This window comes from Toxotes jaculatrix, chromosome 7 (assembly GCF_017976425.1).
Source record: "Toxotes jaculatrix isolate fToxJac2 chromosome 7, fToxJac2.pri, whole genome shotgun sequence".
Taxonomy (NCBI): Eukaryota; Metazoa; Chordata; class Actinopteri; family Toxotidae; genus Toxotes; species Toxotes jaculatrix.
Genome location: NC_054400.1, coordinates 9,248,117 through 9,274,030, shown reverse-complemented (window position 1 = coordinate 9,274,030; position 25,914 = coordinate 9,248,117). Strand labels below are relative to the sequence as shown.

General features: G+C 39.5%; 1 protein-coding gene across 4 annotated transcripts in view; it reads right to left on the bottom strand.

Annotated features, from left to right (window-relative positions):
• Positions 1-647: 647 nt before the first annotated feature.
• The window catches only part of sh2b3 (SH2B adaptor protein 3), a 51,765-nt gene continuing 26,498 nt past the window's right edge, over positions 648-25,914 (bottom strand). For all 4 annotated transcript variants that reach the window (XM_041042212.1, XM_041042211.1, XM_041042210.1 and 1 more), the window contains exons 3-8: positions 12,368-12,469; positions 9,928-10,016; positions 5,504-5,595; positions 4,471-4,685; positions 3,907-4,084; positions 648-3,344 (exon numbers count right to left, since the gene is read on the bottom strand). In XM_041042212.1, the coding sequence (XP_040898146.1) occupies positions 2,974-3,344; positions 3,907-4,084; positions 4,471-4,685; positions 5,504-5,595; positions 9,928-10,016; positions 12,368-12,469 (1,047 nt within the window). In that variant the 3' untranslated portion in view covers positions 648-2,973. The remainder of the gene's footprint in view (positions 3,345-3,906; positions 4,085-4,470; positions 4,686-5,503; positions 5,596-9,927; positions 10,017-12,367; positions 12,470-25,914) is intronic.

Sequence of the window (25,914 nt, the reverse complement as noted above, 5' to 3'; positions counted from 1 at the left end):
AAGTGCATAAAGGCAGGAGGACCAACCGTACTTTTGCCAAAAACATCCTTGTTTTTGTTCCCCTTATAAACACTTCAAAGATGTCAGTCTTGATCATGATAATACATTAAAGAGAACTACACAACCATTGTAAAAATGTTCCTTTGGTAGACAAAGCAGACTTATTGCGTAACAAGAGGAGTAATCACAGCGGACTTACTCTGGTCATGTTCATGAGGAAATTAAGTTGCATTTATGTTTTTCTCTTAAAAAAAAAAAAAGGAAACAGGTAACTACAATGATAAAGAGGGCAGAGAGACAGAGTTTACTGAAGGTAAATCTAAAATCAACTGCTGAAGTTAGTGTTAAAGCAAGGCTAGAAGACAAACAGGCAAGTCCTAGCACACTATTTCCCAAAGGCATCCTGCTGCTAATGGAAGTGAAGCTTCAGTTATTGAAACAAAGTTACAGAAAATTTTAAATTTCATCTTTGGGAAAATTAGATTACTACGGCTTTTATGTGAACAAGTGATCACTGTTAATGAACTACTCTGAATCTGTTTTCCTAAAATAACAAAAGGTTTTTGAGGGTTTCCATGTCAAGGGGAGAGACAAGGTTCACAAGACAACAAGAGACAAGACAAATATGACGTTGCCACAAGTTGATCTTTTCATTTCTGGCTCAAGACCAAATCACCATAAGGTCTGGGTCAGTTTGGATTACAAATCAGGTCTTCAGATGCTTTTGAGGATGAGATGGACACAGCAAACAGACTGGATACCAGATGAGAGTTGGCTTTCTTTGATAAAGGCTTGTTTGTTTTGGTGTTTTTCTGTAGAAAAGCCTCCAACAAAATGTAGTAAATCAGCTCCTGCCAATAAAATTCACACCTGAGTTGAGTGATGTTCTATCTATCATCTATCTGCTAGAGTCAGAGCAGCTTTAAAGTGGTGGTTTAAACTTTTAAAAGAATGATGACAAACTCTGAAGGCACCTCAAATTATTGACTGATCATCAATCTAGCTGAAGAGCACAGAAACATGAAGGTTGAGAACAAAGACCAAACTGCACAGAGGAACAATATGAAATCATCAGTTTGTAACACTTGGGCACTTTCAAAGATTTGCTGACCAAAACCAAACCTTCCTAACAAAACCTCTAATTAAAAATATGGATGTTCTTTTAAAAAACTATAGTGTAAAAATTATTTTCAAAGTCCCTCCTTGTTTTTATTGGCTGCTGTGGTGTTGTTGTGGTGTTGTACAGAAAATAGCAAGAAAAAAAGGAGAATTAATGCTCTGAGTGTAGTAATTAGAGCTGGAGACACGATGTTTCCAGAATCAAGATTTGCCTGAAGCTTTAAGAAAATAAATGTTAATATCTTCAAAGGCACCTGTGTGATTTCAGTGCCACTCTGTTTTTCAGCAGGTGCATCGTTATCACCGTCCACTTTTAAAAGCCCCTTTAAGGGTTTAATGCTAGATTATCAAACCACCACAAAACACCTCACTTGTGTCGACAATCCACACAAATTTAAAGGACAAGATTAAGCAAATCATTTACTTACTAATTTAATTCCTACTTTGATTGGACGGGAAAAAGGCTGGGCTAAAATTTACTTTTAATAATCGTGGCAAGTGTATTGTGCCAGAAACTACATTTTGTCGTCATTGTGTTTCAAAAGATAAACTGGCGTCCTGCATAGAGAAGCTTAACTCATCTTTTGTCCTGATGGGGGTTCTTCTGTCACAAACAAAAAAAATATCTTTGAAATAAGGATTACTACATCATTCCATTTTCTTTGATTTTGTGGCAGAAATGATTTCTGTGAGACGATAATTTTCTGCACGTAAAGGCTTTGGTGTTCAAATGTAATGTGACACTACTTGATGCTGATTTTGGAAAACCCAGTAGAGACTTCTGCAACACAAATTCACACTCTTTGAGGTGAACGCTGTACCACACTGACATCAGCACAAACGTGCTGATAAACTACACTTCCACTCATCACACATACGTAACAATGGACAGACACATACATACCACAAACAGCGAAGAGTTCCCGCTGCTTTACACAAAAAACAGTGCTGATGAAAGCTGATCCGGAATAATTTCCATGGTTCTCTGTTACTGCTTGAGCGAAAGTTTGAAGGAGCGGAAGTGGTGCTCGATAAGTTTGTAGAAAAAAGATTTCCCAACTGAGTTTAACCAAGTTTTCCCCTTTTTAACTTTATTTTTATTTTTTTATTTTTCTACAAAAGAATCTGTGTATAGAAAAGATACACATTGTTTCCAAAGTGCACTGAAAGTGCGCAAGAGGAGGAAAATCTAACAGAATGTAATAACACTCGAAAATAGAGTGCTTTTTGTTTGTGTTTGTAAAAAATGGTTTGAGTTTGCTCCACTGGGAGGAGTAAATGTCTTTTAAATATTTTAAAGGAGCACTTGATTTAACTTATTCTGCTGGCAGTGCTCTCCCATCAGTTCAGGTTAAGTGCCAAAGTTAGTTAGATCAAACGCACCTCCAATTCACCAGGATAGAAATATTTAAAAATATTTTTTCGGGCTTGAGGACAGCTACACATGTGGCTCTCCCTGTCTCTCACACAGACTCGCAACCTCAATAAAACAAGAATAATCATCACTGTCAACACTAATAAAACTCCCAAATATACATTCACTGTGGACACTCGGGGTGGAGGCTGTGAGGGTCGGACACTGGTAAACACACACTCCGCTCAGACACAGTGAGTGTGTGTGTGTGTGTGTGTTTTTGACATACACAGTGCTATGCATTAATCAGACATAGACTTGTTTGCTCAAGTTCATGAGTCTGCTGTAATCACATCTCACACCCACATGAAGCAGAGTGGGCGTGGTGACAAAATGTGTTGGTATAATGTGTACACGATGGTGTGTGTGTGTGTGTGTGCGTGAGCGTGTTGACTTCACAGGTGACTCCTGTCTTTCAGAGGTGATGGGGCGGGAGCGGCTCAGAGCATTGTGTACTGGTTGTCTATCGCCCGCTTGTGGCTCCGCTCAGGCTCCAGCTCATAGTCTGAGTCCCGTTGGGGGATGATGGGAGTGTGGGGGCTGGGGTGGCGAAGCAGAGGCCTCCTCCCCACTGATTCGCTCCGACGCAGGAGAGCGGGGGCCAGTGTAGGAGGGTCAGGGATGGGGTTGTTGCGTATGGGGGGGTGGTTCCCCAACTGGAAAACAGAGCTGGGACTGGCAGTGGTGCTGGTGGTGGAGCAGGAGGAAGGGGGCTGACTGGAGCTGCGAGCCAAGCTGCAGTGAGCCAAGCTAGGCTCAGAGCTCCACCGATGGAGGGAGAAAGGCACCAGGAGAGCGCCTGAGAGCTGACCTGAGGAAAAAAAAAAAGGAAAGGAATAAGAGCTTTGGTGACGAAATCAAGCAAAAACTTCCTTGGCATTTTGCAGCACACCTGCTTACCATTACACATCAACTCATGAATGAATGAATGTAATTAAAAGACCATTCTGAGTTTATTTTTGAACATTTGATCAACAATACTTTAGGAAATATTAATACTGCGATTGCCAAGTTAAGTGCTGAGACCTTTTTTGCCTTAAAACAAAACAAAAAATGTTTACCTGCGACCCCTCGTGACAGGCTATATATGGCAATGAGTGGTGAACAGTTCCAACAAAGATTGACTTCAAATTGATGAATTTTTTTTCAAAATTACAAACTTTAGTATTTCACAAGATAAAAGAACTGTGTTTTTAGTTCTCTTATACTATTCATCTTTTTAAAACCCCTCAGATTTATATGGTGGATTCGAGGAAACCAACCCCCAGGTTGGAAACCATTTGTTTATGTATTCTGGCTAAACTGTAAAAAGCTTTTTCACAATATCAACTTTTTGATATACGAATGAGAGCTGAATGCCTCTGAGGTCTCACCCTGTGACGGAGGGCTGGACCCTGCCACTACAAAGCTGGACAGCGTGACGGCACCGGCGGCTCCACACTCCAGAGGGATGGGGAAGAGGCGGAAGTGACTGAGCATGTCCATAACAGAGGGGAAGCGCAGGTGCTGCACCCTGCACTGACCCCATTCTGTTAGAGAGAGGCGCAGGTGCTGCAGAGACAGAGAGACAGAGGCGTGAGGAGGGAAACAAATCACGATGAGACACTGAGATTTTCACAGTCTGAGTCCGAGCGAGAGCTGAATTGTGCCCCCTCCTTTTCTTCTCCCCGGTGGTCAGCATTCACACTTGTTTATGCTCTGTCTCATCAGCGTTATGTTTGCATAATGCTTCCTCATTTAAGCGTTTACCACCGTTGCCAGGAAATGAGGTTGGCACGAGTTTGATGTACGTGGACAAAAAGAATGTGTGTTCGGAAACACCGTTCATTCATATTACCAAATGTTCTGGTGAGATACTTTAGGATGTGGACTGAACTGAGACTGTGACCGAGCCCTCTGTTAGTTAATTTGGTTCTATCAGACATTGTGAGGCGTACCTTTGCTTTTCCCTGGTAGTTAAATGTGAGGACGTAGTCTCCTCTGCGTGTCTCACTCTGTCGGACCAGAAACACTCCATGTCCCTCCTGTCCAGAGCTTTGAACCAAATGGGCTGCCTTGACGCGGGAGATGGGCCCGTGGAACCAGGGGTAGGAGAAGAGGAAGTGATCTGTCTTCTGAATAGCCTGCTCTGGCAGGGTGAAAGTGATGGGGCCTGGAGGGATGAAAAGAGACCAATAGTTCTTATGATTTATAAATCAGGACTAATAAAGACTTTTATAAAAAATAATGAATCCGTTGACTGGGTGTAATGTGAGAGGTGTTGTCTACTGGATGTGTAAATAGGCATCTGTTTGCTGACACTTTCACTATATTGTTGCCTTATAAAAAGCTGGTAACTGTTGTGTTTAGAACTTATTCTGCTGCCCCCAAGTGGCCAAAATAAGAATAAACTATTATTTCCTAATAATTCCTACTACCACACTGAGGAAAAAAAAAATTCAGAGATTCTTTTTTTCTGTCAATGTGACCTCTAGTACTCAAAGTAGATTTCAGTTTTCTAATTTTCCTTTCAGTTCAGTTTGGTCATTGATTCTTTTGGTTATGGTAACACTGTATTCATCATGTTAATTGCAGAGATCTGGGAGAGCAGCAACATCCCTACAACAACATTCAACAGGGAACTAAAGGAGAGAGTTCAGGTGGAGTTAAAAACAAAAGGGAAAGCACTAAAATGTCTGTGATAATCCCTCACTGCACAGGGAAGCAATACAGTGATGACAGTTTAGGTAATAATTTACGATTTGCCTAAGTTTTCGCTTCATAAACAGTTTAGCAAACCCGTGACTTTGTTTAAAAACCTGTCTGATTGAGTTTCTTGCCCCGCTGGAATTCGTTTTAGCTGTGCTGCCGGTTTCCTACTGTAGAGCTTAGCAATCAGCTTTTGTTCTATGTTCTATCACAACACAATGAAAATAAGAGTCAGGATTAAGCAGAGAAGCTGAACTATATTTTATTTATTTGATCACTCACACTGACTTGCTGACGCTGCGCTTCCTCTGCGATTGACTGGAACAGAGCTGTCAGCTGGAGAGGGGAGGGGCTCCAGGTCCACACTGCCCGACCTGAGGGACAAGAACAGATTCGGATTACACACATACTGTATCATCTGCAACACGTGCACTGTATGCTATTCTCATTGTGGACCACCTGAGGGAGAGAAATAGGTCAATTTCATTATTAATTCACTTCATTTTAAGTCATTTTTTCCCATTTGGGTTCCACCATCTGTCTTTATAATAAAACTTCGGCTGTGCTTTTGCTGGGAGATCAATATCCTCTTTCTGTTTTGGAGCTGAAACACTATTTAAGTTAGGGTTAGGGTTAGGGTGTAAAATGCAGTAGTAGAGGTTTCAGAATTCACATTTAGTAACTGTAATTACACCAATGTCTCAAAAATAAACATGTTGATGATTTACTGATGCTAAATGTTGCACTTTTGTCATGAGCAGGAGGGAGAACAACAGAGATGGTAGAGAGAAAAAGAGAAGGAGTAGGGGAGGATGTATTCGGGCCCCTTATTTAAATAAAAGTACTAATACCACACTTTAAAAATACTCCATGATAAGTAAAAGTCCAGCAATGAAAATGTTACTTAAAAGTAAAATGATGTATTATATTTTTATATTTTCCTTATTATTATGTATAATAAGAAAAATATTTTAAATATATATATAAAATTTACGTTAAGTATTAAAAGTACAAGAACGCAGGAAAATGAATCCTGTGACTGTTTTACTATATATACTATTTTATATTATTAAGTTATTATTATTCATGCATTTAATGTGTAAGTAGCATTTTACTATTGCAGCTGGTTGAAGCGAAGATTTTTAACTATTTAGTACAAGACTGCAACTAATCATTATCCTCATGGGTGATGAATCTACTGATTCATTTTAAATTAATTAACTGATTGCATTTTTTGTAAAAAAAAAACAAAAAACAAAAAACACGCTATTAAAAACATTTGTCCAACCAACAGTCCAAACTTCTATTTATTAAAAATAAATAAGTAATATTAAAATAATAGGAAAAACAGCAGAAACTCATATTTGAGCAGCTGGAACCATTAAATACTTTGTTTTTGTTTGTTTTTTTGCATGAAAATGGCTTAGATGATAATTAAATTAGCTGTCAGTTAATTTCCTATTAAACATTGATTAATCAACTAATCGTTGCAACTGGACTTGTACAGACTGTTGGGTGGTTTAATTTATAACAAGCCATCATGTGCTATGAATTCTTCATGCATTTTGTGGGTAAGAAATCTTAATTTATAAAGTAACTGTAGCTTTTGCATAACTGTAATGCAGTAAAAAGTACAATGGAAAGTACAAGTACCTCAAACTTGTACTGAGGCACAGTACTTGAGTAAATGTACTTAGTTACTTTCCACCACTGAAGAGAGGTGTGTGTGGGCCTGTATTACTCATATTGTGGGGACATAAATCAGTTTACACACTCACATTGTGGGGACTCAACTTCCTGTTGGGGACAAAAAGTAAATCATTAAATTCTAGTGTGAAGGTTTAAGGTTCGGTTTACGTTAAGGTTATCATTAGGTTAAGTCTCCAGGAAATGAATGTAAGTCAATGTAATGTCCTGTGAAGTGATGGAAACATGGCTGTGTGTGTGTGTGCGTGTATGTGTTGGTGGGTGAGTCTTGCAAACATGGAGGAAACAGCAGGCTGAAGTAACACAAAGACACTGAGCACAGACAGGAAGTGAGTCCAGTTCACCAGTTCAGATGTGAACCAAGACGTGCTGTTTTTCTGTTTCGCTGCTCACACACACACATGCGCACACACACACACGCACACATGCACACACACACACACACACAAACACACACACAAAACCACAAATGCATGTGTGCACCAAACACAGATGTGCAGACAGTATGTGTGTGTGTACATACACAGAAAGGGAAGGTTAAAGAGGCAAGCCGGAGCAAATCCTGCTAAAATGCTGACTTGAGTTTGCAGCGCTCTGAATAACAGGAAGACAAGACTCCTTTCTCCTATCTCTGTGTATGTTTCTGTTCTTCTATCTTTGTGTGAATCATTTTATGTTTTATTCCTGCAAAGTGACGATATTTCAGCCAGTCAGCAATGTTTCAAGGACCACTACTAAAGGGAAAAGTATTAGACCAGTTCCAAATGGCCCAAAGCCTGCCATCACAGAATCCTCCCAGCTGCTTCATACCGCCTCCCTCATCTCTCTCTCTCTCGTGGGTTTTAGTACTTTCAGCATGATAAATCATACAAACGGGGATAATGGTGCGCACTTTCAGACAACAGCCCTTTTTCCAGGCAGACATTTCGACTTGTCATAGCAGGAAAAGCACAGGTGTTGCTAATAACGTCAGCGATGGCTCTGCTCTATCCAAGTGTCTCAGCCGCGGTGTGACAGTGAGCCAAAATAAACAACACCAGGACCCTGAAACTGAAGCAGCTAAATGCAATTCAGCCATCATTCATTTCTTTTTGCACCTGTGCTTTTCCTGCCATGACATGTCACAGTATTTTTTGTGAAAATGTTTTTCCTAACTGTGTTCACTCAGTTGCACAAATGTTATGAAATTAGTTGTGACAAAAAAAAGGAAGCCTGAGAGAGGACCCTGCTGAATGCCCGGCAGATCGCAGCGTAAAGTGGTCATGACTGTGGGACTGCTGTCTCCATGAAACCTATCACTTCGATGTCGAAGTAGGGGGGACTACTCCGATCCCCTGAGGGGTTTCAGATTCTGTCAGAGGGGATTAAGACCAATAATGGCTACGTTAAAACAGTGCAGATTTAAATTTTTAATTTTTAATAGATTTGCAAAATTTTCTAAAACACGTTTTTACTTTCTCATTATGGATTATTGAGAACGCACAGCCTACTAAAAATAGCACATGTACTTTAATGAATGTCTGCACGTTCTGACAAAAATGAAAAGAAGAAAAAAGAAATACTGTATAATGATGATGTGGACACATGTAGAGCAGTCTGTGGAGGTATCTGAAAAAACACTGAACTGAAGAGTGAACTCTGACCTCCCTGAGTGTTCATTGTACTGCTATTGTGTGTGTGTGTGTGTGTGTGTGTGTGTGTGTGTGTGTGTGTGTGTGTGTGTGTGTGTGTGTGTGTGTGTGTGTGTGTGTGTGTGTGTGTGTGTGAGCATTCCAGACATCTGCAGAAATGAGAAAGGTCCTGAGATTCTCCTGAGTCTCAGACCTCCCACACACTTCCTTCCACGGAGCATCACACACTTGCACTAACACACACACACACACACACACAGGCTGTGTGTCACAAAAAGAGAGAAAACTGATGTATTACGCTTATCTGTATTACAGTATTGATTATTGCTATGAGTATTACTTACATTACATCGAGTCTTGTGAAGCAAACCAAAAGCATTTTCTAAATACTAACATGACATCTTCTCTGCTTGTTGTCTGAATTCTTTGAACTTTCCTGTTCTTAAAGAATAAATGTAAAAGCTGTCAACAACCTCAGCAAACTGTTAAGCTGATAATGATATTTTATTAATTTTATTGACTTTTTTTTTTTAAATCATTAGATTACTGTTGATAATGATATTTTATTAATTATTTTGGTGACTATTTTTTTTTTTTAAATCATGAGATCACTGTGATGTAGTTTTTATCAGTCTCATCTACCAAAAATGGCTTGAAGAAGCGAGCAATGTCATCGCTTTCTTGGAAATGATAATTCTATTAATAACACTTTTTTTCCGTTTAAGTCTAAAGCCTGCAGGTCTGCAGAGCCCTAAAGCAAACTAATGCATGGACAAACTCGCACAAGAGCAAATGCATACTGTAAAGCTCAGGAACAGACAAACAAGCATGGGCACACACACACAACAAATGTTTGTTGGCATATACAAAATATTCTCACTTGCATCTGCAAACACATACCCCAGTAAAAGTAAACATCCAGCACAGCCGCAAACACTAAAAACAGCCAAAGCCCAAGTGTTAAATATTTCCACTGAGAATCTCATGGAAAAAAGCTGTGTAAGGATGGATGAGGATGACGGAGGCTACTGTTACATACTCTGTGTGTATGCATGTGTGTGTCTTGGACCCAGCTGGCCTGGTCAGGTTGCACTAAGCAGTAGTGGAACAAGCGATCAAATCCCTAACTTGAGTAAAAGTACCAATACTAGAGTTTCAAATTTCTCCATCACAAGTGAAAGTTCTGTATTTCAAATCCTACTCAAGCAAAACGTTTATCAGAAAAATAATGTACCTCAAGAAAAAGTACCTGTTCTGCAGCAAAGTAGCTCATTTAAATGAAACCATGCCACAAATTTTGAGGAGCAGGTTCAAATTTGAAAATGAAAAAAATAGTGTTAGAAAAATATCTGCCTTTGTGTTTCCTACCTGTTGCTGATGCATTCTTTTAGCTCTGTGGTCCAGGAGCTGACCTGCTGCTCGTTGTCGGTCTCAAATATCAGACTACCTCGATTAACCTGCAGAGACAAAGATGAATTCAAATACACTGTCGACATTAAACAGACACTGAGCTGTTGTCTGACATCTGAAATTCTCTCAAATTCTAATGAACTAAGGCCATATCAAGTGATACACTAGTCAAAGGCTTTTGACTTCACTTTAATGGCATTACAATCGAAGCTATAATGTTGCTGGTGTTATTAGTCTTTGCACTCTTGTTTTTCTCGTGGTCTTGTGATTTCCTTGTTCATTTTTTGTGTTGGTTTATTCATACTGTTGACCTTGATATTTAGATCAGAAGGGAGGGTTAGATATAAATACGTGCCATTTTCTGAAAGTGTTCTTGGCGGGAAGAAGATAAATATCAAAAAAATGTGAGAAAAAAGGAGGATTTTTTTATCTCTGTGAAATTGATCTTTATATTTTTAAAGCCCTCACAATAAAAATATATTGCTGAGTAAATAAAATGAAATAACGAATTTGCTTTGGTGAGCACATAGTGGAACACGAAAGGCTGGACGATGTACAATAAAGAATACTAATAAAACCTTCATATAAATTAGACATTTAAAATTCTCTAAATAAGTGCAGAGAAGGAAAGCAAAGCTCAACACAACAACAGGAAATAGAAATGATGACACATTCTCACAGAGGAAAAAGTATAATTCATAAAAAAAGTCCATAAAAAGTTTCCAAACCGCTCTCCAATATAATTTACTTCTCTGATGTCCATCCATGTGCTCAGCATTAAAAGAAAGCAGAGGCTGGTACTGGTGACACATGAAATACATTCCACTAAGTCTAGTTTGAGTAACAGGTCTGCGATTTTGACGGAGTATCAGACGCCAAAACGCTGCGCAGCTGTTTATGATACTATGACACAGGATTTTACAACTCTGGAAAAACCCCAAAGGCAATTATTTCGTCGTTTGTCATGATGATTGCGAGGTACACAGTAGAAATATGGCAATCAAGTTAAAAGTATAATCCACCAGGAATGCGACTTTACAGTACTGTGCAAAAGTCTTAGGGACTTGAAATGTTTAGATTCTCATCCATCACAGAGCACCATCAGTTCCCAAATTCAATCGGCAGCATGACAAAGACCCCAAACATACAGCCAGAGTCATAAAGAACTATCTTCAGAGACAAGAACAAGGAGGACTGGACAATTATGTTTTCAGAACATCCAAAAATGTTTTTCACTGGAGAGGGTACAAATGTAATTGCGGTATTATATGGAGACCGTTGAATTACGGGTTGTTTGTCGCTTTAGCTGGCAAGTGCTTTCAAGTTCATTTATATTAAGTCTTCCAGGGTTAATCTGCCCTCAAAGTGTTTGGTTGGCCCAGTTTAACCTGCAGGAGTTTCTGAAGGCTGGCATAACGTCTTTTGCTGCCACAGAGGAAATAAAGTCATGAAGAGTGAAAACAAGGTCATAGTATCTCTCGGTGTCTTTGCTGCAGAAAAGAACCAGGGAGAAAATCTGTCAAACTGCCAAGAAATATTGCTGTCATAGATGACGACCTCAAAAAAGACAGTCTGTCACAGAAAATGAGTGTGAGAGAGGAATCGACTCACTACAGTAACTCTGGCTAATGGCTACACCCACTGAGAGAGTGACCTGCCTACAGACGTCTGACTGAACAGTGGCTATGGAAAGATGAGAAAATCGCAGTTCAGATCCATTCACAATGAGCCTTGTTTTACCAGTGTTATTTTGTATGGTCCATGGTGTGATCACTCAATGTGAAGGATTATTTCAGGACACAGTGTTTACTTCATCAGTGAGCATATTTGTTTTGCTTTTCCTCTTGCTAATGTCTGAGTACAACAAACTGTGGCAACCTGTGTTATCTTTCATAAATGTGGTAATGATAATGGTCCAAGATGATGTGGAAATGCATCGTTTTTAGTCGCATAACATAAAATATTCTTGGGGGAGCTTCTGACAAAGCTTCAAAGACAGCAACCCAACTCAGACGCAGTGCATTGAGCCGTAGTTTGGTGATTATGTGACACACACTGATCATACAGATGAACAGCTGAAAAGTGAAAAGTGTTTTGATATGTTTTTCCTGTGTTTGATACTTGTGAGGCCAGGTTTGGGTGGAGTGTCCTTTACGTTTGCTCAACCAGGCCTAAATTAAGGCTTTTCGGTGAGCTGTGTTATGAAATGATATGACACAATGATTGTCTTGTTTCCTCTTCATCTTGGATTGAGGGTTGAACATCCAAACATTGTGGATATAAACAGCCCAGACTGCAACTGTGATATTTCCGAACAAGGACGAGTTCAGATATTCGCTGGGGAGGTAATTCTATTCCCATTTAGTGTTCATCGCACAGTGTGAAAACCTTTACATACCTTTAAAACAAATGTGTTAAAGTTGTCGGGCATCTCCAGTCGATTGCAACGACGGACTTCTTGGATATCAGAGCACTGAGTCGTCAGCTTGGGACTGGAGGCCTGAAAACAACACAGACACGATGACAGTCAGACAAATCAGATGTTATTCTCAGGAAATGTTACACAAAAAGGCACAGAAAAGTAGAACGTAAAAAACTGAAACAAAGACAGGAGGAGTGTGTCACGACTCTAGTGTGGTGTGTCTAACAAGGAGCAGCACCATTGCTGATTAGGATTATACTCTCTTTGAAAGAAAGAAAGAAAATTACATCCATCTACCCCAGTGTTAGTAATTTGTAGTAAACTGCCTCATTTGGGCTTTAAATGTGGGCTTTCTGGCACACAAGCCCCAGCCAAACTCACACAGTATTTACATAATAGTGCAGCAAGGTTTGTACATTTCTAACTACATGACAATATTTCTGCACACCAACATCTAGTTCATCAACAGAGGCTGGTACGAACAAACAGTTGCAACAAATAAGCTTTATTGCAACTGAGATATATTACATATATTATATTTCAAGGTTGACCAGCAGTTGAGTTACATATTTAACACCACAGGACAGATTATATCCACATAGACATGGACATGTGTGCAATGTGGATGCAGCCTGTTTTACTGTTTTCTGTGTCTTCACACCTAACGAATGGGAACCAGATGGCCCACAACAAGCCTGGAAGGCAGTGTCAGTCTCTGTCAGTGTGTGACACATTTGTGTCTGTGGGGTTATGTTGTTGTGTTTATTTTATGTGTGCGAATGACATGTCTCTTGCTCAATTATTTTCATTAATGATTAATCGATTAATCATTCCTCCTATAAAATCCCAGCAGTTTAAAACCCAAAGATATAAAACAAAATAGAAAAATACAATGATATGAGATCTCTATATATATGTTTGTACGTGTGAGTGTGAATCCTCTGTGCTGCTGAAACTGAAGTCTGCCTTAGTGAAAGAAAATGCACTGAATTGTCGGAAGGAGAGCGTGATGGGAGCTCCCATGGCAGAGCTCCAAGGCCGACCCCACCAGGACAAACTGTATTTGAAGAATGTTAAATGAGATATGTGGGGCTTCCTGGTGGCTCTTTGACCCAAGGAACGCAGCGCAAACTCCTGATGGCTCTGAGAGAGGGTTGTGACCTTTTGTGCATGTAAACCACCGACAAAACCATCAGTGACTTTTCTGCACTAATACATCACACACACTGAGAAAAAGAATGCACGTGGAGATACTATCTACAGGTGTGAGGCCACTCTTTAAAGTCCCTGCCCCATGCAGGTAAACCTGAAACCCGGCTGGACAGAACGACGATGGCGTGTGCACACCCATGGGTGCACATCGACAGACACATTCACTCAAACTAATCATACGTCACTAATATAGCGATGCAGTGCCTCCAAGCCCCCAGATACAAACGAGCGCTAACAGAGCCACCGGCATAAGCACAAACACAGACCCACACACACGGACGGATGAGTCAGTCAGCCATGTGTACAGGCCTGTGGTATGTTGGGTCAGAAGTCACAGTTGAAATGAAACCTGGGTGACAGCTGATAGAAACATGCGGAGACAAAAGAGTCAGCAACTCTGATTGAGAGTTTAAAAACTAGTGTGAGTCATACAGTGCCTTCAGAAAGACCCATTCGGTTTTTTCACATTTTATGTTGCAGCTTTATGTTAAAATCATTTAAATGATTTTTTGCCTTTTCCATCTACCTGCAATACTTTGCAAATTTATTAAAAAGGAAAACCTGACATATTACACTGACATAAATATTCAGACCATTTGCTGTGGCACCTGAAATGTAGCTCAGGTGCCTTCCATTTCTCTTGATTGTTTCCACACCTTGACTGGATTATGATGTGGTTAAAACAATTGACTGGACCTGATTTTGGAAAGCAGGGGGAAAAAAAGTAGAGGGTAGCGTGAGAGAGCAGAAGCAGGAAAAGGAAACTGAGGAGACAGTGAAAGACACGGTGCTGGGCTGGATGGGAGAGAGAGGAGGGATGAGGACCAGAAGAAAGAGCAGGGAGGACAGATTCCAGGGCTTTGTGCACCGGATGAGTTTGAGTCCATGTGACAGTGAGTGAGCCTGAGGAATGTCTATGTTAATCCTACACACACATAGAAACAGACACAAACACACACACATCAAAAGAATAGATTAACCCCCTCCCCCCAACCAGCCAAACTCCCTGAGCTTGTCAGCGTTGTGAATGAACCCCATAACTCGAAACAGTCTCTGCTTTAACCACAGCGTCTAATATTATCAATAAAAAAGCACTGTGACGCACAGATGAGAGGGATATGACTCATTTAGTGAGATCTGAGTCAGTGAATGAGGAACTGACTCAAACTGAGCTGGTGCCAAATTGCTGTCACAGCTGAATTTTAGTCCAGGATGTTCACAGAAATTTGTTTCTGCTTCTTCAGATTCGTGTTAAAACTTTCAGGTTTTCTTATAACTGACCTGTGAGGAGAGATAAGAGTGAGTGAGATAAAATCAATATATTCTATGAGAAGAGATGTTCACACAGGAAAAACACACGCAGAGATAAAAAACAGCTGTTTTTGCCTTCTTGATTAGTAATGGACTCATATCAATTCACACTACAGAGACTGCAAAGTGTTTCAAAAGTAAACAAATAATGTTGTAAAACACCTGGTTAATGGTTCGGTCTTGGACTTGGAAATAACAGCTGACAAAACTAATGCACTTGATTGACTGAGCAGCTATTCTGGACCTTTCCATCACATGGTCTTCATCAGGAGATTGTTTGTGTGGTGGTTTTGTTGAGCACTGTTTCCAAAATCAAGAATGAAGTCTGAACCTCAAATTATAAGCCAAGTTGGCGAGAAGTCTTTAACCGCTCAGAAAAAAAAAAAACTTAACACCTGCAACTCCATAAATGACCAAAAAATCCACAACAACTACACAGTAAATGGACATTAAACCTGCAATAACTGATGTTATTTGGCCACTAGGGGACAGCGGCCACAAGCTGTGACACTAACGCTGACATATCATCACCTTTTAAATTAACATGGCAAAGGTGTTAGTAAACTGTAGTTTATTCACACACCCAGCAGTTACAGAGCAGCGTTACCAATCGTTTGGACTCATGTTTCTGTTTCACCTGATGAACCTGAGTTTAATATTCACTCTCTTTTAGCTTGTTTTGGGTCTCAACCAACTGGCTCTTTAGCTGTTAAATGGCCCTGTATGTTCACGAGCTTGCCACTAAATTACTGTTTGGTGCTGAGCAGTATTTATGTTGAAAACAGCTGACCTTTATTTGTATTATTACTAGTGTTGTCGTTTGATATGTGACGCTGGTTTTCAGTATTTACACCTGAAATGTTCTGTATTGTGACCCCCAGTTTGATTTCCTCACATCGTTCCTGATTTTACCTCCCGGTGTAAAAGAAACCAGACTGCGACAGTTACTAAGCCTGGAAGTCATGAGCCTAAGAAGTCATTATCCAAAACTAGTGGTGCATGATATATCAGAGGTCAATATATTATCATGCCATAAAAGAGAAAATAAAAGTAATTGTGTAGCATTACCCATTCCCTTGTGTCCACTTCTGTTTTATGTTATGTTGTATAATATGTTGAGCTGATTATCTTTAGGTTTTTGGACAGAACTAAACATTTAAAGACGTCATGTTGCACTTTAGGAAATAGTTTTTCAGTGTTTATCTGACATTTCTAAAACATCTGACAACTGCTAACTTTGAGTGCAAACCAGATTTCTTCTATTTTGACACTGCTCATTAATGGATATTTATGTATCTATTCCATGCCAAAACCTAGAACAGAGAGACGAAGATAAAGGATGTGCGTTAAAGGTTCACCATCAGCTACACAGGATGTGCAACAGCTAATTACATGTGGTACTGTGCGTGTGTGTGTTGGTGCACACGAGTCGAGAATGACTCATTGAGAGGAATTTATTGTGAGAATGTGAATGAGTTTCTGACTAAGAACACCTTTGAGGAACCATGCGTGTCTGTGGAGGGAAAAAGAGAAGAAAAAAGAAAAAAAACATAAAGCAGATGTCTTACTGGTTGAGCAACAACATAGCAGGCCTGATTTCTGTGAATCAACTTCATCAGGGGAGCAAGTTCAAGCTCACAGCACATTTCCTATTACTGCAAACTGCAGTCTGTAATGCTCCCTAGAGAAGAAACACACACGCGTGCACACACACACACACAGACACACACACACACACACACACAGAACAGGCCTTTGCCCCTTTTCTTCCTTTATTTTGTAATCTGCAAGTAACTCCTTCAAGAGTATTTCCTTAAACAACATCAGCAAGCAATGTGGGAAAGTTGTGTGAGCATTTGTGAACTCTGTGAGTGTGTCCGTGTTCAGAAGCTCCTCAAACACAGGTAGGGCAGTGTCAGAGGGTACACTGGCCTCAGAGAGTATTCAGACCCTTCACTTTTGGCACATTTCACTGTGTTGTAGATTTTGCTTTTCTTTGTGGCCATTTTGCAAAATTTGGGTCTTTGAGGTATACACTTTGTGGTTGCTTTGCATCTCTTTAGTCACTGAATTTTGTTATAATTTTTAAATCTACAGCACAACACAAGTGTGCAAAAAGTGAGGGGTTCTGCATACTTTCTGAATGGAAGAAAAAGACATGCTAAATGACTAAAAAGAGATGCAAAGTGACTCAAAACAACCACAAAGTGACATGAAACAACAAAAAACACCCAAAACAAGACCTAAAATAAGATGCAAAATGACCACAAAAAAGCAAAACATGATGCTAAACAAAAATTAAACAATGCAAAGCGACTAAAAAGACTTCGAAACAACCGCAGAAAGATGCAAAATGAGCACAAGGAGACACGTCTTGCTTCTGTATAGTAGGTGTGGTGGTGTGCAGGCGTGTGAGTGTCAAGTGTCAAATTTTTGGACACGCCTTAACCCTTTGCTACAGAGACTGCCAAAACAAAAGTTAATTTCATATGTCCTTAACAACTATTACCTGGCATCAACCTACTCTACGTACAAACATGATCTGCAGGAGAAAACAGACCCAGACGAAACCATAGACAATCAGAATAATGAGTCTGTAAATAAACAGTAAAACCCTCAGGGAAGCTTTTTATTAATGTCTGAAATTACTGCTCCTCCTTGTCTCAACAGCTCACTGTACTGTTACTGGTTAAAATCATCTCGAGCTTTGGGAAATCATGTTAATTTTTCACAATTTTCTGACATTTTATGGTCTAAACAATTGCCCATTAATTCAAAAGGAAAACAACAGATTGACTCCTAACACAAATAAGTTTGGCCCTATAATGGATATTTTGAAAAACTGCCACATTAATAACCTTCAGTCTCCTCTTTAGTTGCCAATTTAAATATAAGTGTGTCAATAACTGTATTTAAAATATCAATCTGATGGCCATCTGTTCCAGTGATACGATGACCCGATTTCCAGTTTTCACTCCTTGTTCTTTTCAGATTGAGTCAACTTTCAGTCTTATGTTTCAACTTCACACATCATACACACAGATATCATGAATATGATACAGATATGCAACAGTGATAATGAGGTCTACATATCTCTATAGCTTTTCAAATGACAGTTTGCTGTGTATGATTTGAAAATCTGTCTTGTAGGTCTTAATCATGTGTTTTACTGTCTGTATGGTGGATCACTGGTGGATGTGCACTACATTTTTCTACACTACACTACACTTTTCCCCAAACTTTAGCTTGTCGTCCTTAGAAACTATAAATCACTATAAATTGATGATCTTCTTCTGGATGGACATTTTTCACATTATTTTCAACCTAGCTTTTGCTCTTTTCTTAGAAACTAAAAAGTTTAAGTTCTAACTTCAATGAACGAGCAATGTCCTTTTCAAATAAAGTAACAGAAAAAAAAAAAAAAGAAATCACATGACAAAAAGTGACAGAAACATTTTATGCAGTGATGCTGACTGTTAACAACTGCTTCACACAGGTTTACACACAGCAGGCAGCAGGCATAAACAGTACAGAAAGTAGATCACTAACAAACAAGAGACACGGTGACAGATGCAACCATACAACCTCTCACCCACACAGTCACAAACACATCTACAGTTTGAGTGCACACACCCACACACACGGGTGACACACAGGATGTTTGGAGTCCAAAACTATCTTCCCAGGGTCCCTTTCTCAAGGCCGTCGCTACAGCAACTGACTTGACACTCAACATTCCTCTGTCCCTCCGGGGGTCACCGCAGCCAACGCTGTCCGGGGTGTATGCATGTGTGTGTATGTGTGTGGTGCTGCACTGACCTTAGACTCTGCAGGGTTACCAAACTACTCTGTAGAGAGATTCTGGAAAGCACACACAAACTCACACACACACACACACTTTTAAAATATACCGTGACACCCCTGGGATCCTTTGGCCTTGTCAGTGCTACTTTAGGTGTGTTATGGTCTGGACCAGACTCAATATTCATACAACCTTTCACAAATTATATATTATTTAGAAGCTTTCAGTCTCCTGATTCTATCTGTGCAAAGCATCTTATGATCCCCATATCAGTGCAACAGCTGTTGACACCGAAAGGGTTCAGACTTGGTCTTTTTGTGGTCGACACAAAAAGAACAGCACCAGGCCTCATACTCCCTTACTTATGATAAACGAGGTGAACATTTCTATTGTATTTGTGACTGTAACTTTGGTAGCTTTGATAGTTTTATTATAACAATGTGAAAATGTGACAATGTGAATGAGGTCGCTTGTAGAGCTGAACCTTTAATTTTGTCTTTACATATTTCCATTGCAGTTGGTTGCATTTTGCTGGAAATTTATTTATTTATTTATTTGCGTCTTTGGTAGAGACAAATGGGCTTGGTGTTGAGGGACACAAACAGGCTGGAGAAGTTGGAAAATATTAACGGACTAACACTAACACACTGCTGATTTTTGTCTTTTCACGAAATCTATTGACAGTAACTGCACAAAAAGTTAATGTGTTTATACAATAGCTACAGCTGCAGCTAACACTATGGTGATCTGTAGCAGCTGGCATTGTTTTCACCCTTCTTCTCTAGTGCCAGACTCCACCACCTGTTGCTTGTGTCACACACATGAACACTCCTGAGGTCTTCAGAAATAGATCCTCTGATCCCAGCTCACTTCTGGTTTCCTCTATGAGACAGTGGCTAGACTTTTCTTCCCGTATGCAGTGACTAATGTGATCGGAAGCCTAGTTAGTGGCAATAATTAGCTCTAAACATCTTCCAAAATCGGAAATGCAACATGAAGCTGCTCGGCGTTAACAAAATCTGCATTGAATCATCATTCACAGAAAACTATGCAATTTGGGTTTGGAAAAATGCTCCTTATAAACTTTACAACTTACAAGGTTTCCGGCATATGTATTGCTACATTTACTTCTAAATTATCAGCAGTTTATTTACACATCAGAAACTGCACTGTAGGTACAAAGAAATAAATAAGATATCAACAGTAGTAACGCGGTAATATTTTGCATGACTCTTGCAGTTTGTCTCAGCAGGTTGGGTTAGATCAGTGGTTTACTCAGGGTCTCTTTTGATTTCGAAAGTAAAATTTGACTTTGAAAGCAGATCCAAAACGTGATAACATTAAAAAAAATGTTAAATATTTTACAGACTCTCTCTAGCCTTCAAATTATTCATATTATTGCTAGCTAATAGTTACGTCCATGGAGAACTGCGACACAACACTGCAATACAACACTGGTACCATCTATGAAATCAACTGTTATACATTTTAAGCCCAAAAAAAAGATCTTGCATTTGCATTTACAGCAGGTTAGTAAAAATTACTTACTATGAAAGGTTTTTAGGTCTACTATATGGATTTTACTGCTCATGAACTGTTGTTCTCTCAGACCATCTCTTTCACAGTCAAAAAGAAATATTTTTACAATATGCCTCCACTCTGACAGCCACCTCTGTACACATTAATCTCTACATAAGTGAAGTATAGGCAGCCAGGAGATCACTAGAACTGATTACATTCACAACCAGCTCTATCTGTGGCATCATGGAGGATGTGGGAAAACACACACACACATACACCGAGCACTAGTCGTTGGGTTACCAAAACTGATAGAGATGAGCGTATTCTTGGAAACCTGTCAGATGCTGTCAGAGACATAGCCGTCAGTAATGAATAAATGTGTCAGTTCACTGCGCTGCCGTCCTTGCATACTTCTCAGAAATACTGATACACAAGCCAAATATGAAGAAGTTAAGAGAGCACACTTGAGATTCACAGAACTGAGTACAGTTCCTTGTACATGAATTAGCTGTGGTTTTGCACACAAGAAAAGACCAATTAGCAAGGCTGACAGTGAAGCAAAGAGAAGAAGGGAAAGTGGCAGCATGTGTCTGAGTTTGTTAAAAATAAAACATTCAACCTCTTTTCTATGATAGCAACAACCAAGATGTGGCAGTAAACTCTTAATTACAAAGACTTAAAATATAATGTATTAGTATAAAGTAATGTATAAAGTTCTGCATTATAGAAAACACACTAATTCTGACAAACGTTTTTCTAGTAGGAAATGTCAAGGTCACAAGGTTGAAGCCATAAACAGATCTTCTGATACTTACAAACACCAATAAAAGTCAGGTCAGTGCATGACAGGAAGCAGAAGGACTAGTTCAGAGAACTACGCATCAGTTGCACAGTTACATTTCAATTTGTCAGTCATATAAACAACTCTACAGTCCTTCCAATAAGTGGTACACTGGGGAATTATTCAGGCAGTGAATGCTATGCATGGTTATATAATGATGCATAATACCGTGCATTAGTTATGTGAGTATACTGATCAGATCAGATCAGATCATGTAAGTCACAAAGAAATATATCCACCCCTCCCAACCCTCTTGACGTATCTCCTCATGCAAATCTTTTTGGATATTGCTGCCCAGAATTCGAGATATTCACCACTGAGACTTGTGTCATCAATGAAATTCAGCAGAGGGGAGTGGTATTTCGTTTGTTGTGTATTTGGGTTTAAAAAATGACAGCTGTAAAATTCAGCAGAAACAGCTCTTTCCAGAAAATATGTATCAGTTACTGAAGATAATCCACAGACCTGACTGTGAACAGTTTTCTTTGGATCTATTTTGCCCTGAAAATGTGAACTGTTTTTACTCTGACTGCTTTCTCGCAAAGAATTAGTTCCAATGAAAACTGACGGCAAGCTCTGTTAATTATCTTTAGTAACCAGTACATTAGTTTTGGAAAGATATGTTTAGGGAATTTTTTTTTCATGTTTTAACCACCACATACAACACTGTATTCACCCCCACTGTACTGGAGTGGTAACACAAATGAAGGCAGCTTTGTGTGCCTTAATCGAACTATGTGGAAACATCCCTGCGTGATCATAATTTTCGAGGCCTCCTGGTAGCCTGTGGGGGAGGGATGTCGACCATGTGGTCACAATGTCCCTGATCTGAGTCCAGCTGGGGGCTTCCTCTCTCCCCTCTCATTTCCTGTCACCTCTCTACTGTCACTATCACATGAAAAGACAAAACGCCTTAAAGAAAATAAAAAGACACAGTTGTCCAAACTCTCTTAGATGGAGTACATTTCTGTGGAGAAACATCTGCGGACATGAAAGACAAGATGTTATCAGGTCAATTAGATTTTTGGTCCTGGCTACTGTCCAATGGGACTGTTTTGCAATTTATTTATATCTTGATCTTTATTTTTATACATTTTTAACTCATCCATCTAAGACAAATTATCCCAAATATGACAAAACTTTGTGATGACTAAAACTCTGTCTATTGATTGAGCATAGTGGTGAGCACATCACGAATGTGCACACATGGGTACTATTTGCATAAGTGCAATTGAGTTTCCAACGCTTGCATGAGAAGGTTTTTCCTGTAAAGAAGTTGGTGATAAATCACTTTGGAAATATACTTTTTGAATAGTAGAGTAGTGTAGTAAGCTTTCTGCCCCTTGTAAACTTTGCATTTTGTTGCACCATCATTACAGCATGCATTTAAAAAGTGTGCAGTCTGGAGGCATGTAATACAGATCAGCAGAGTGCTTTGAAGAACAAAATTTCAAAAGTTTGCACAAAATTCACTCAACAGTGGATGGAAAATTGCTTGCATGTGTGTGTCTGTGTTTGTGCATATAAAAGGATCTCACACGTGTTGCTCATCCCCATGTGTCAGACTTGGCATGTGTCGGTTATGGGTGTGTGTGTATGTGCGATGGTCAGTTAAGGGTGTGTTGTGTGTCCGGTAACTGTGCACAAAGAGAGAAAAGAGTAGTAACCGTACTCTTCCTCAGAATGTAATGTTTGCAATGTTTTTTTCCCCCATACTAAGTCGAGACTGCGCTCCCTTCCTGCTCTGCCTCCATGCCTATACTGAGAATTCTTTTTTCTAGCAGCTGTGCGCAAGTCCTGAACTAACTCCTCAAACACAGCTTTAACTTCAACCCTGACATTAATCACTGCGGAAATCTGGCAAAATCCTTGGCAATGTGTTTCTTTTTTTTGAGGTAGACACAGTATGAACTAACAAAGATGACAGTAACATTTGAATAGCACATTTCTCAGCATATTAAATCCTTCTGCATAATCTCTAGAAAATCAAAGGAGCCAAAAAAGAATAAGGAAACAGCCTAAAAGCATTTATGTACTGCAAATTTCTATTTGTCAACATACTGTATCTCCCAGTAGTGGCCGATGATATGTGATAATGATGGCCTGCTGATATGTTGGTTTGCTCTTGATCTTAGAGATGCCTCCCTCCAACACCAGGAAGTCAAAAAAAATCTAAATTTCCTGAGGAGCTGCAACAAGTAGTTGATTAATCGATTAGTGCACTAAAAAAAACCTGTGTCCTCCAGGTTCTAAATGTGACTGGGACTCTTGCTTGGACAAAACAAGACAGTTATGGAGGTATTTTATCATTATCTGATGTTTAATAGACCAAACGAGTAATTGACTGTGACTGATTTCGTAAAACTTCACAGGGACAAAGGGACTTGACCATAAATTGGGAAAGAAAAACTTTCTCTTGCCCTTCCTTTCCCTTCTGCCCTGTGCCACACCATTGTGTCTGAATAAACCTTTCTGTGCAATTCCTGGTACCACTGAGCCAGAACCAGGTTTATTGAGGGAAGGAGATATCACTATGATAACATTTTCCACACAAGACTTGAAGCCAAGTGGGACTTGCCAGGGCCAGAGCAAACTCTAAATGTTTATAACACAGGATCAAAAGGCACAGTTTGCTTAGTGAGAAGCTGCAGCCCAATTGACAAATCATCTCCTCTGGCAACAGGATTAAAAAAAAAAAATGAGTCACTGATTTTTTTTCAGGGGAAACTGAGAGGCACAGATAATGAATAAATGCTTGCTGTGTTTGGCCCTGTAATGGAAACCAGGCAAAAGACTTGCCCAGAGAGAATCGGGGGAGGGGGGCTCAGCAGTGTTGAAGATGTGACACAGAATACAGCTGAGTTCAGGAGAGTGGAGACAGACGATATACAGAAATGCAGGGTTCAATAAATTTAAGAGACTTTTAATACCACACAGAATGCAATTTAATGCCTTTTCCTCTGTTATACTAGTCAAAGTATGATGGAAAAACCATTAGAGACAAAAAGGACAACAAAGAGAAACAGCAAATTATGAAGCTGAAACTTGGAACTGGCAAATATTTCATATTTTTGCTTGAAAAATGGCTGAATTGATCATTCACTAATCATTGCTGCTCTGAAGTGCACAAATTTATCAACACTGATATCACATTTTTGTCAGCAGTTCCTAGTTGCATCTAAAAATAACTACTAGCAACATAACTAATCAATCAATGTGATCTGGACCAGGATGTTGTTCAGAAGAAAATGGATAAATAGATTGACCGATGAAAACTATGTTTTTGCTAAAATTGCCACTTGCCCATTATGAGTCAATGAGTTTCCTAACTTCTGTAGCTAGCAGCAGTGACAGTAAGTGTTTGATCAAGGTGCTGAAACTACATAACACAGAGCTGAGCAGCAGCACAACCCACTGAAACAACAATCACACTTTCAGTTTATAGCTGTATAACGACAGCCCACGATCACACATTATAAAAAATATTACTGCCTAAAGCAGGAAAAAGGCAATTTAAGACCATTATAAATCACATTTAAGCCTTTTAAAAAACTTTTAAGGCCTTTTTTGTTTTGATGTAACTGAATTCAGTGCTTAACAGTTTTCATGCACATAGTAATGCAGTTATTGACAATAATCAAAAGACCATAATCCAATAACAATGCTTACTGTGTATAACCATTCCATTAAGATTCCTGTTTGTGGCTAATGGCTGAAGACACCCTGTCCATCACGTTAGTTTCCCCTCAGTATTAAACCTCGAACATGATTTTTACGGTGCTACTGTGGCAAGCAAATGGAGCGAACCACCACAGATCAACCAGAGGGGCAAAATAAACTTCTTTGTTCTGCACAATTTTAATATTTATAATTTCTGATAAGGGCCCCAGAAAATCTGAGAAAGAGCAAAGCATAGATATAAAACACACTCAGTTGCCAGTGTATTAGGTACACCTAGCTAAAACTGATACAGTCCTGCAATAAATGTGAAAAATCCTCCTCCTTCATGAAGGTTATGATGATCAGCTTTCACAGAAATTGTTTTAGAGAGTTGCTGATTCAACTTTATGGTCATTTTGGAGGCTGTGAACAATAAAAAGGAGCACTTACACATACTTTATCTAACTGCAATTACGCTTACTCAATCCATGACATAGTGGTGCTTGGTAATATAATAGTGTTTGCAGGTGTGTATGTGTGTGTGTGTGTGTGTGTGTGTATATGTGCACAGGCACTGATGAATAAGAAGAACAGAGGCCAAGAGAACTCTTGGGTGAGGGTGTTGCACAGCTTTACTTTGGGGGCTTTCCACATGCAACTCAGCAAGGTCATGTGCACTGGCATTGTGGTTGCAGGTTACACACACACACACACACACACACACACACACACACACACACACACACACACATACATATGCACACACAGGTTAGAGTCAACAAAGAGATTATGACAGGGTAAAAAAGGACACATCTGACATGCATGAACAATTAAATATTATTAGTCACCGACAAGAGACCATGAATTGATCTATAAGTGTTCATTAATGCAGGCATACACACACACACACATACGCACAAAGACAGTATGACAACTCCTTCTGCAGAAAAAGACCCAGAACTAGAAAGAGGCAAAGCAAGAGATCTGACAAACATCTTGACCACATGACTCTAACCACTCTACTTCCTTTAGATGTTTCTCTTGATTTTTGTCACACTGAAACACACACACACACACACACACACACAAGCACACGCATAAGCAAAAAAAAAAAAGAAAAAAAAGAAACACAAACACACACACACACACACACCACTCCTCCCACATTCAGGCATT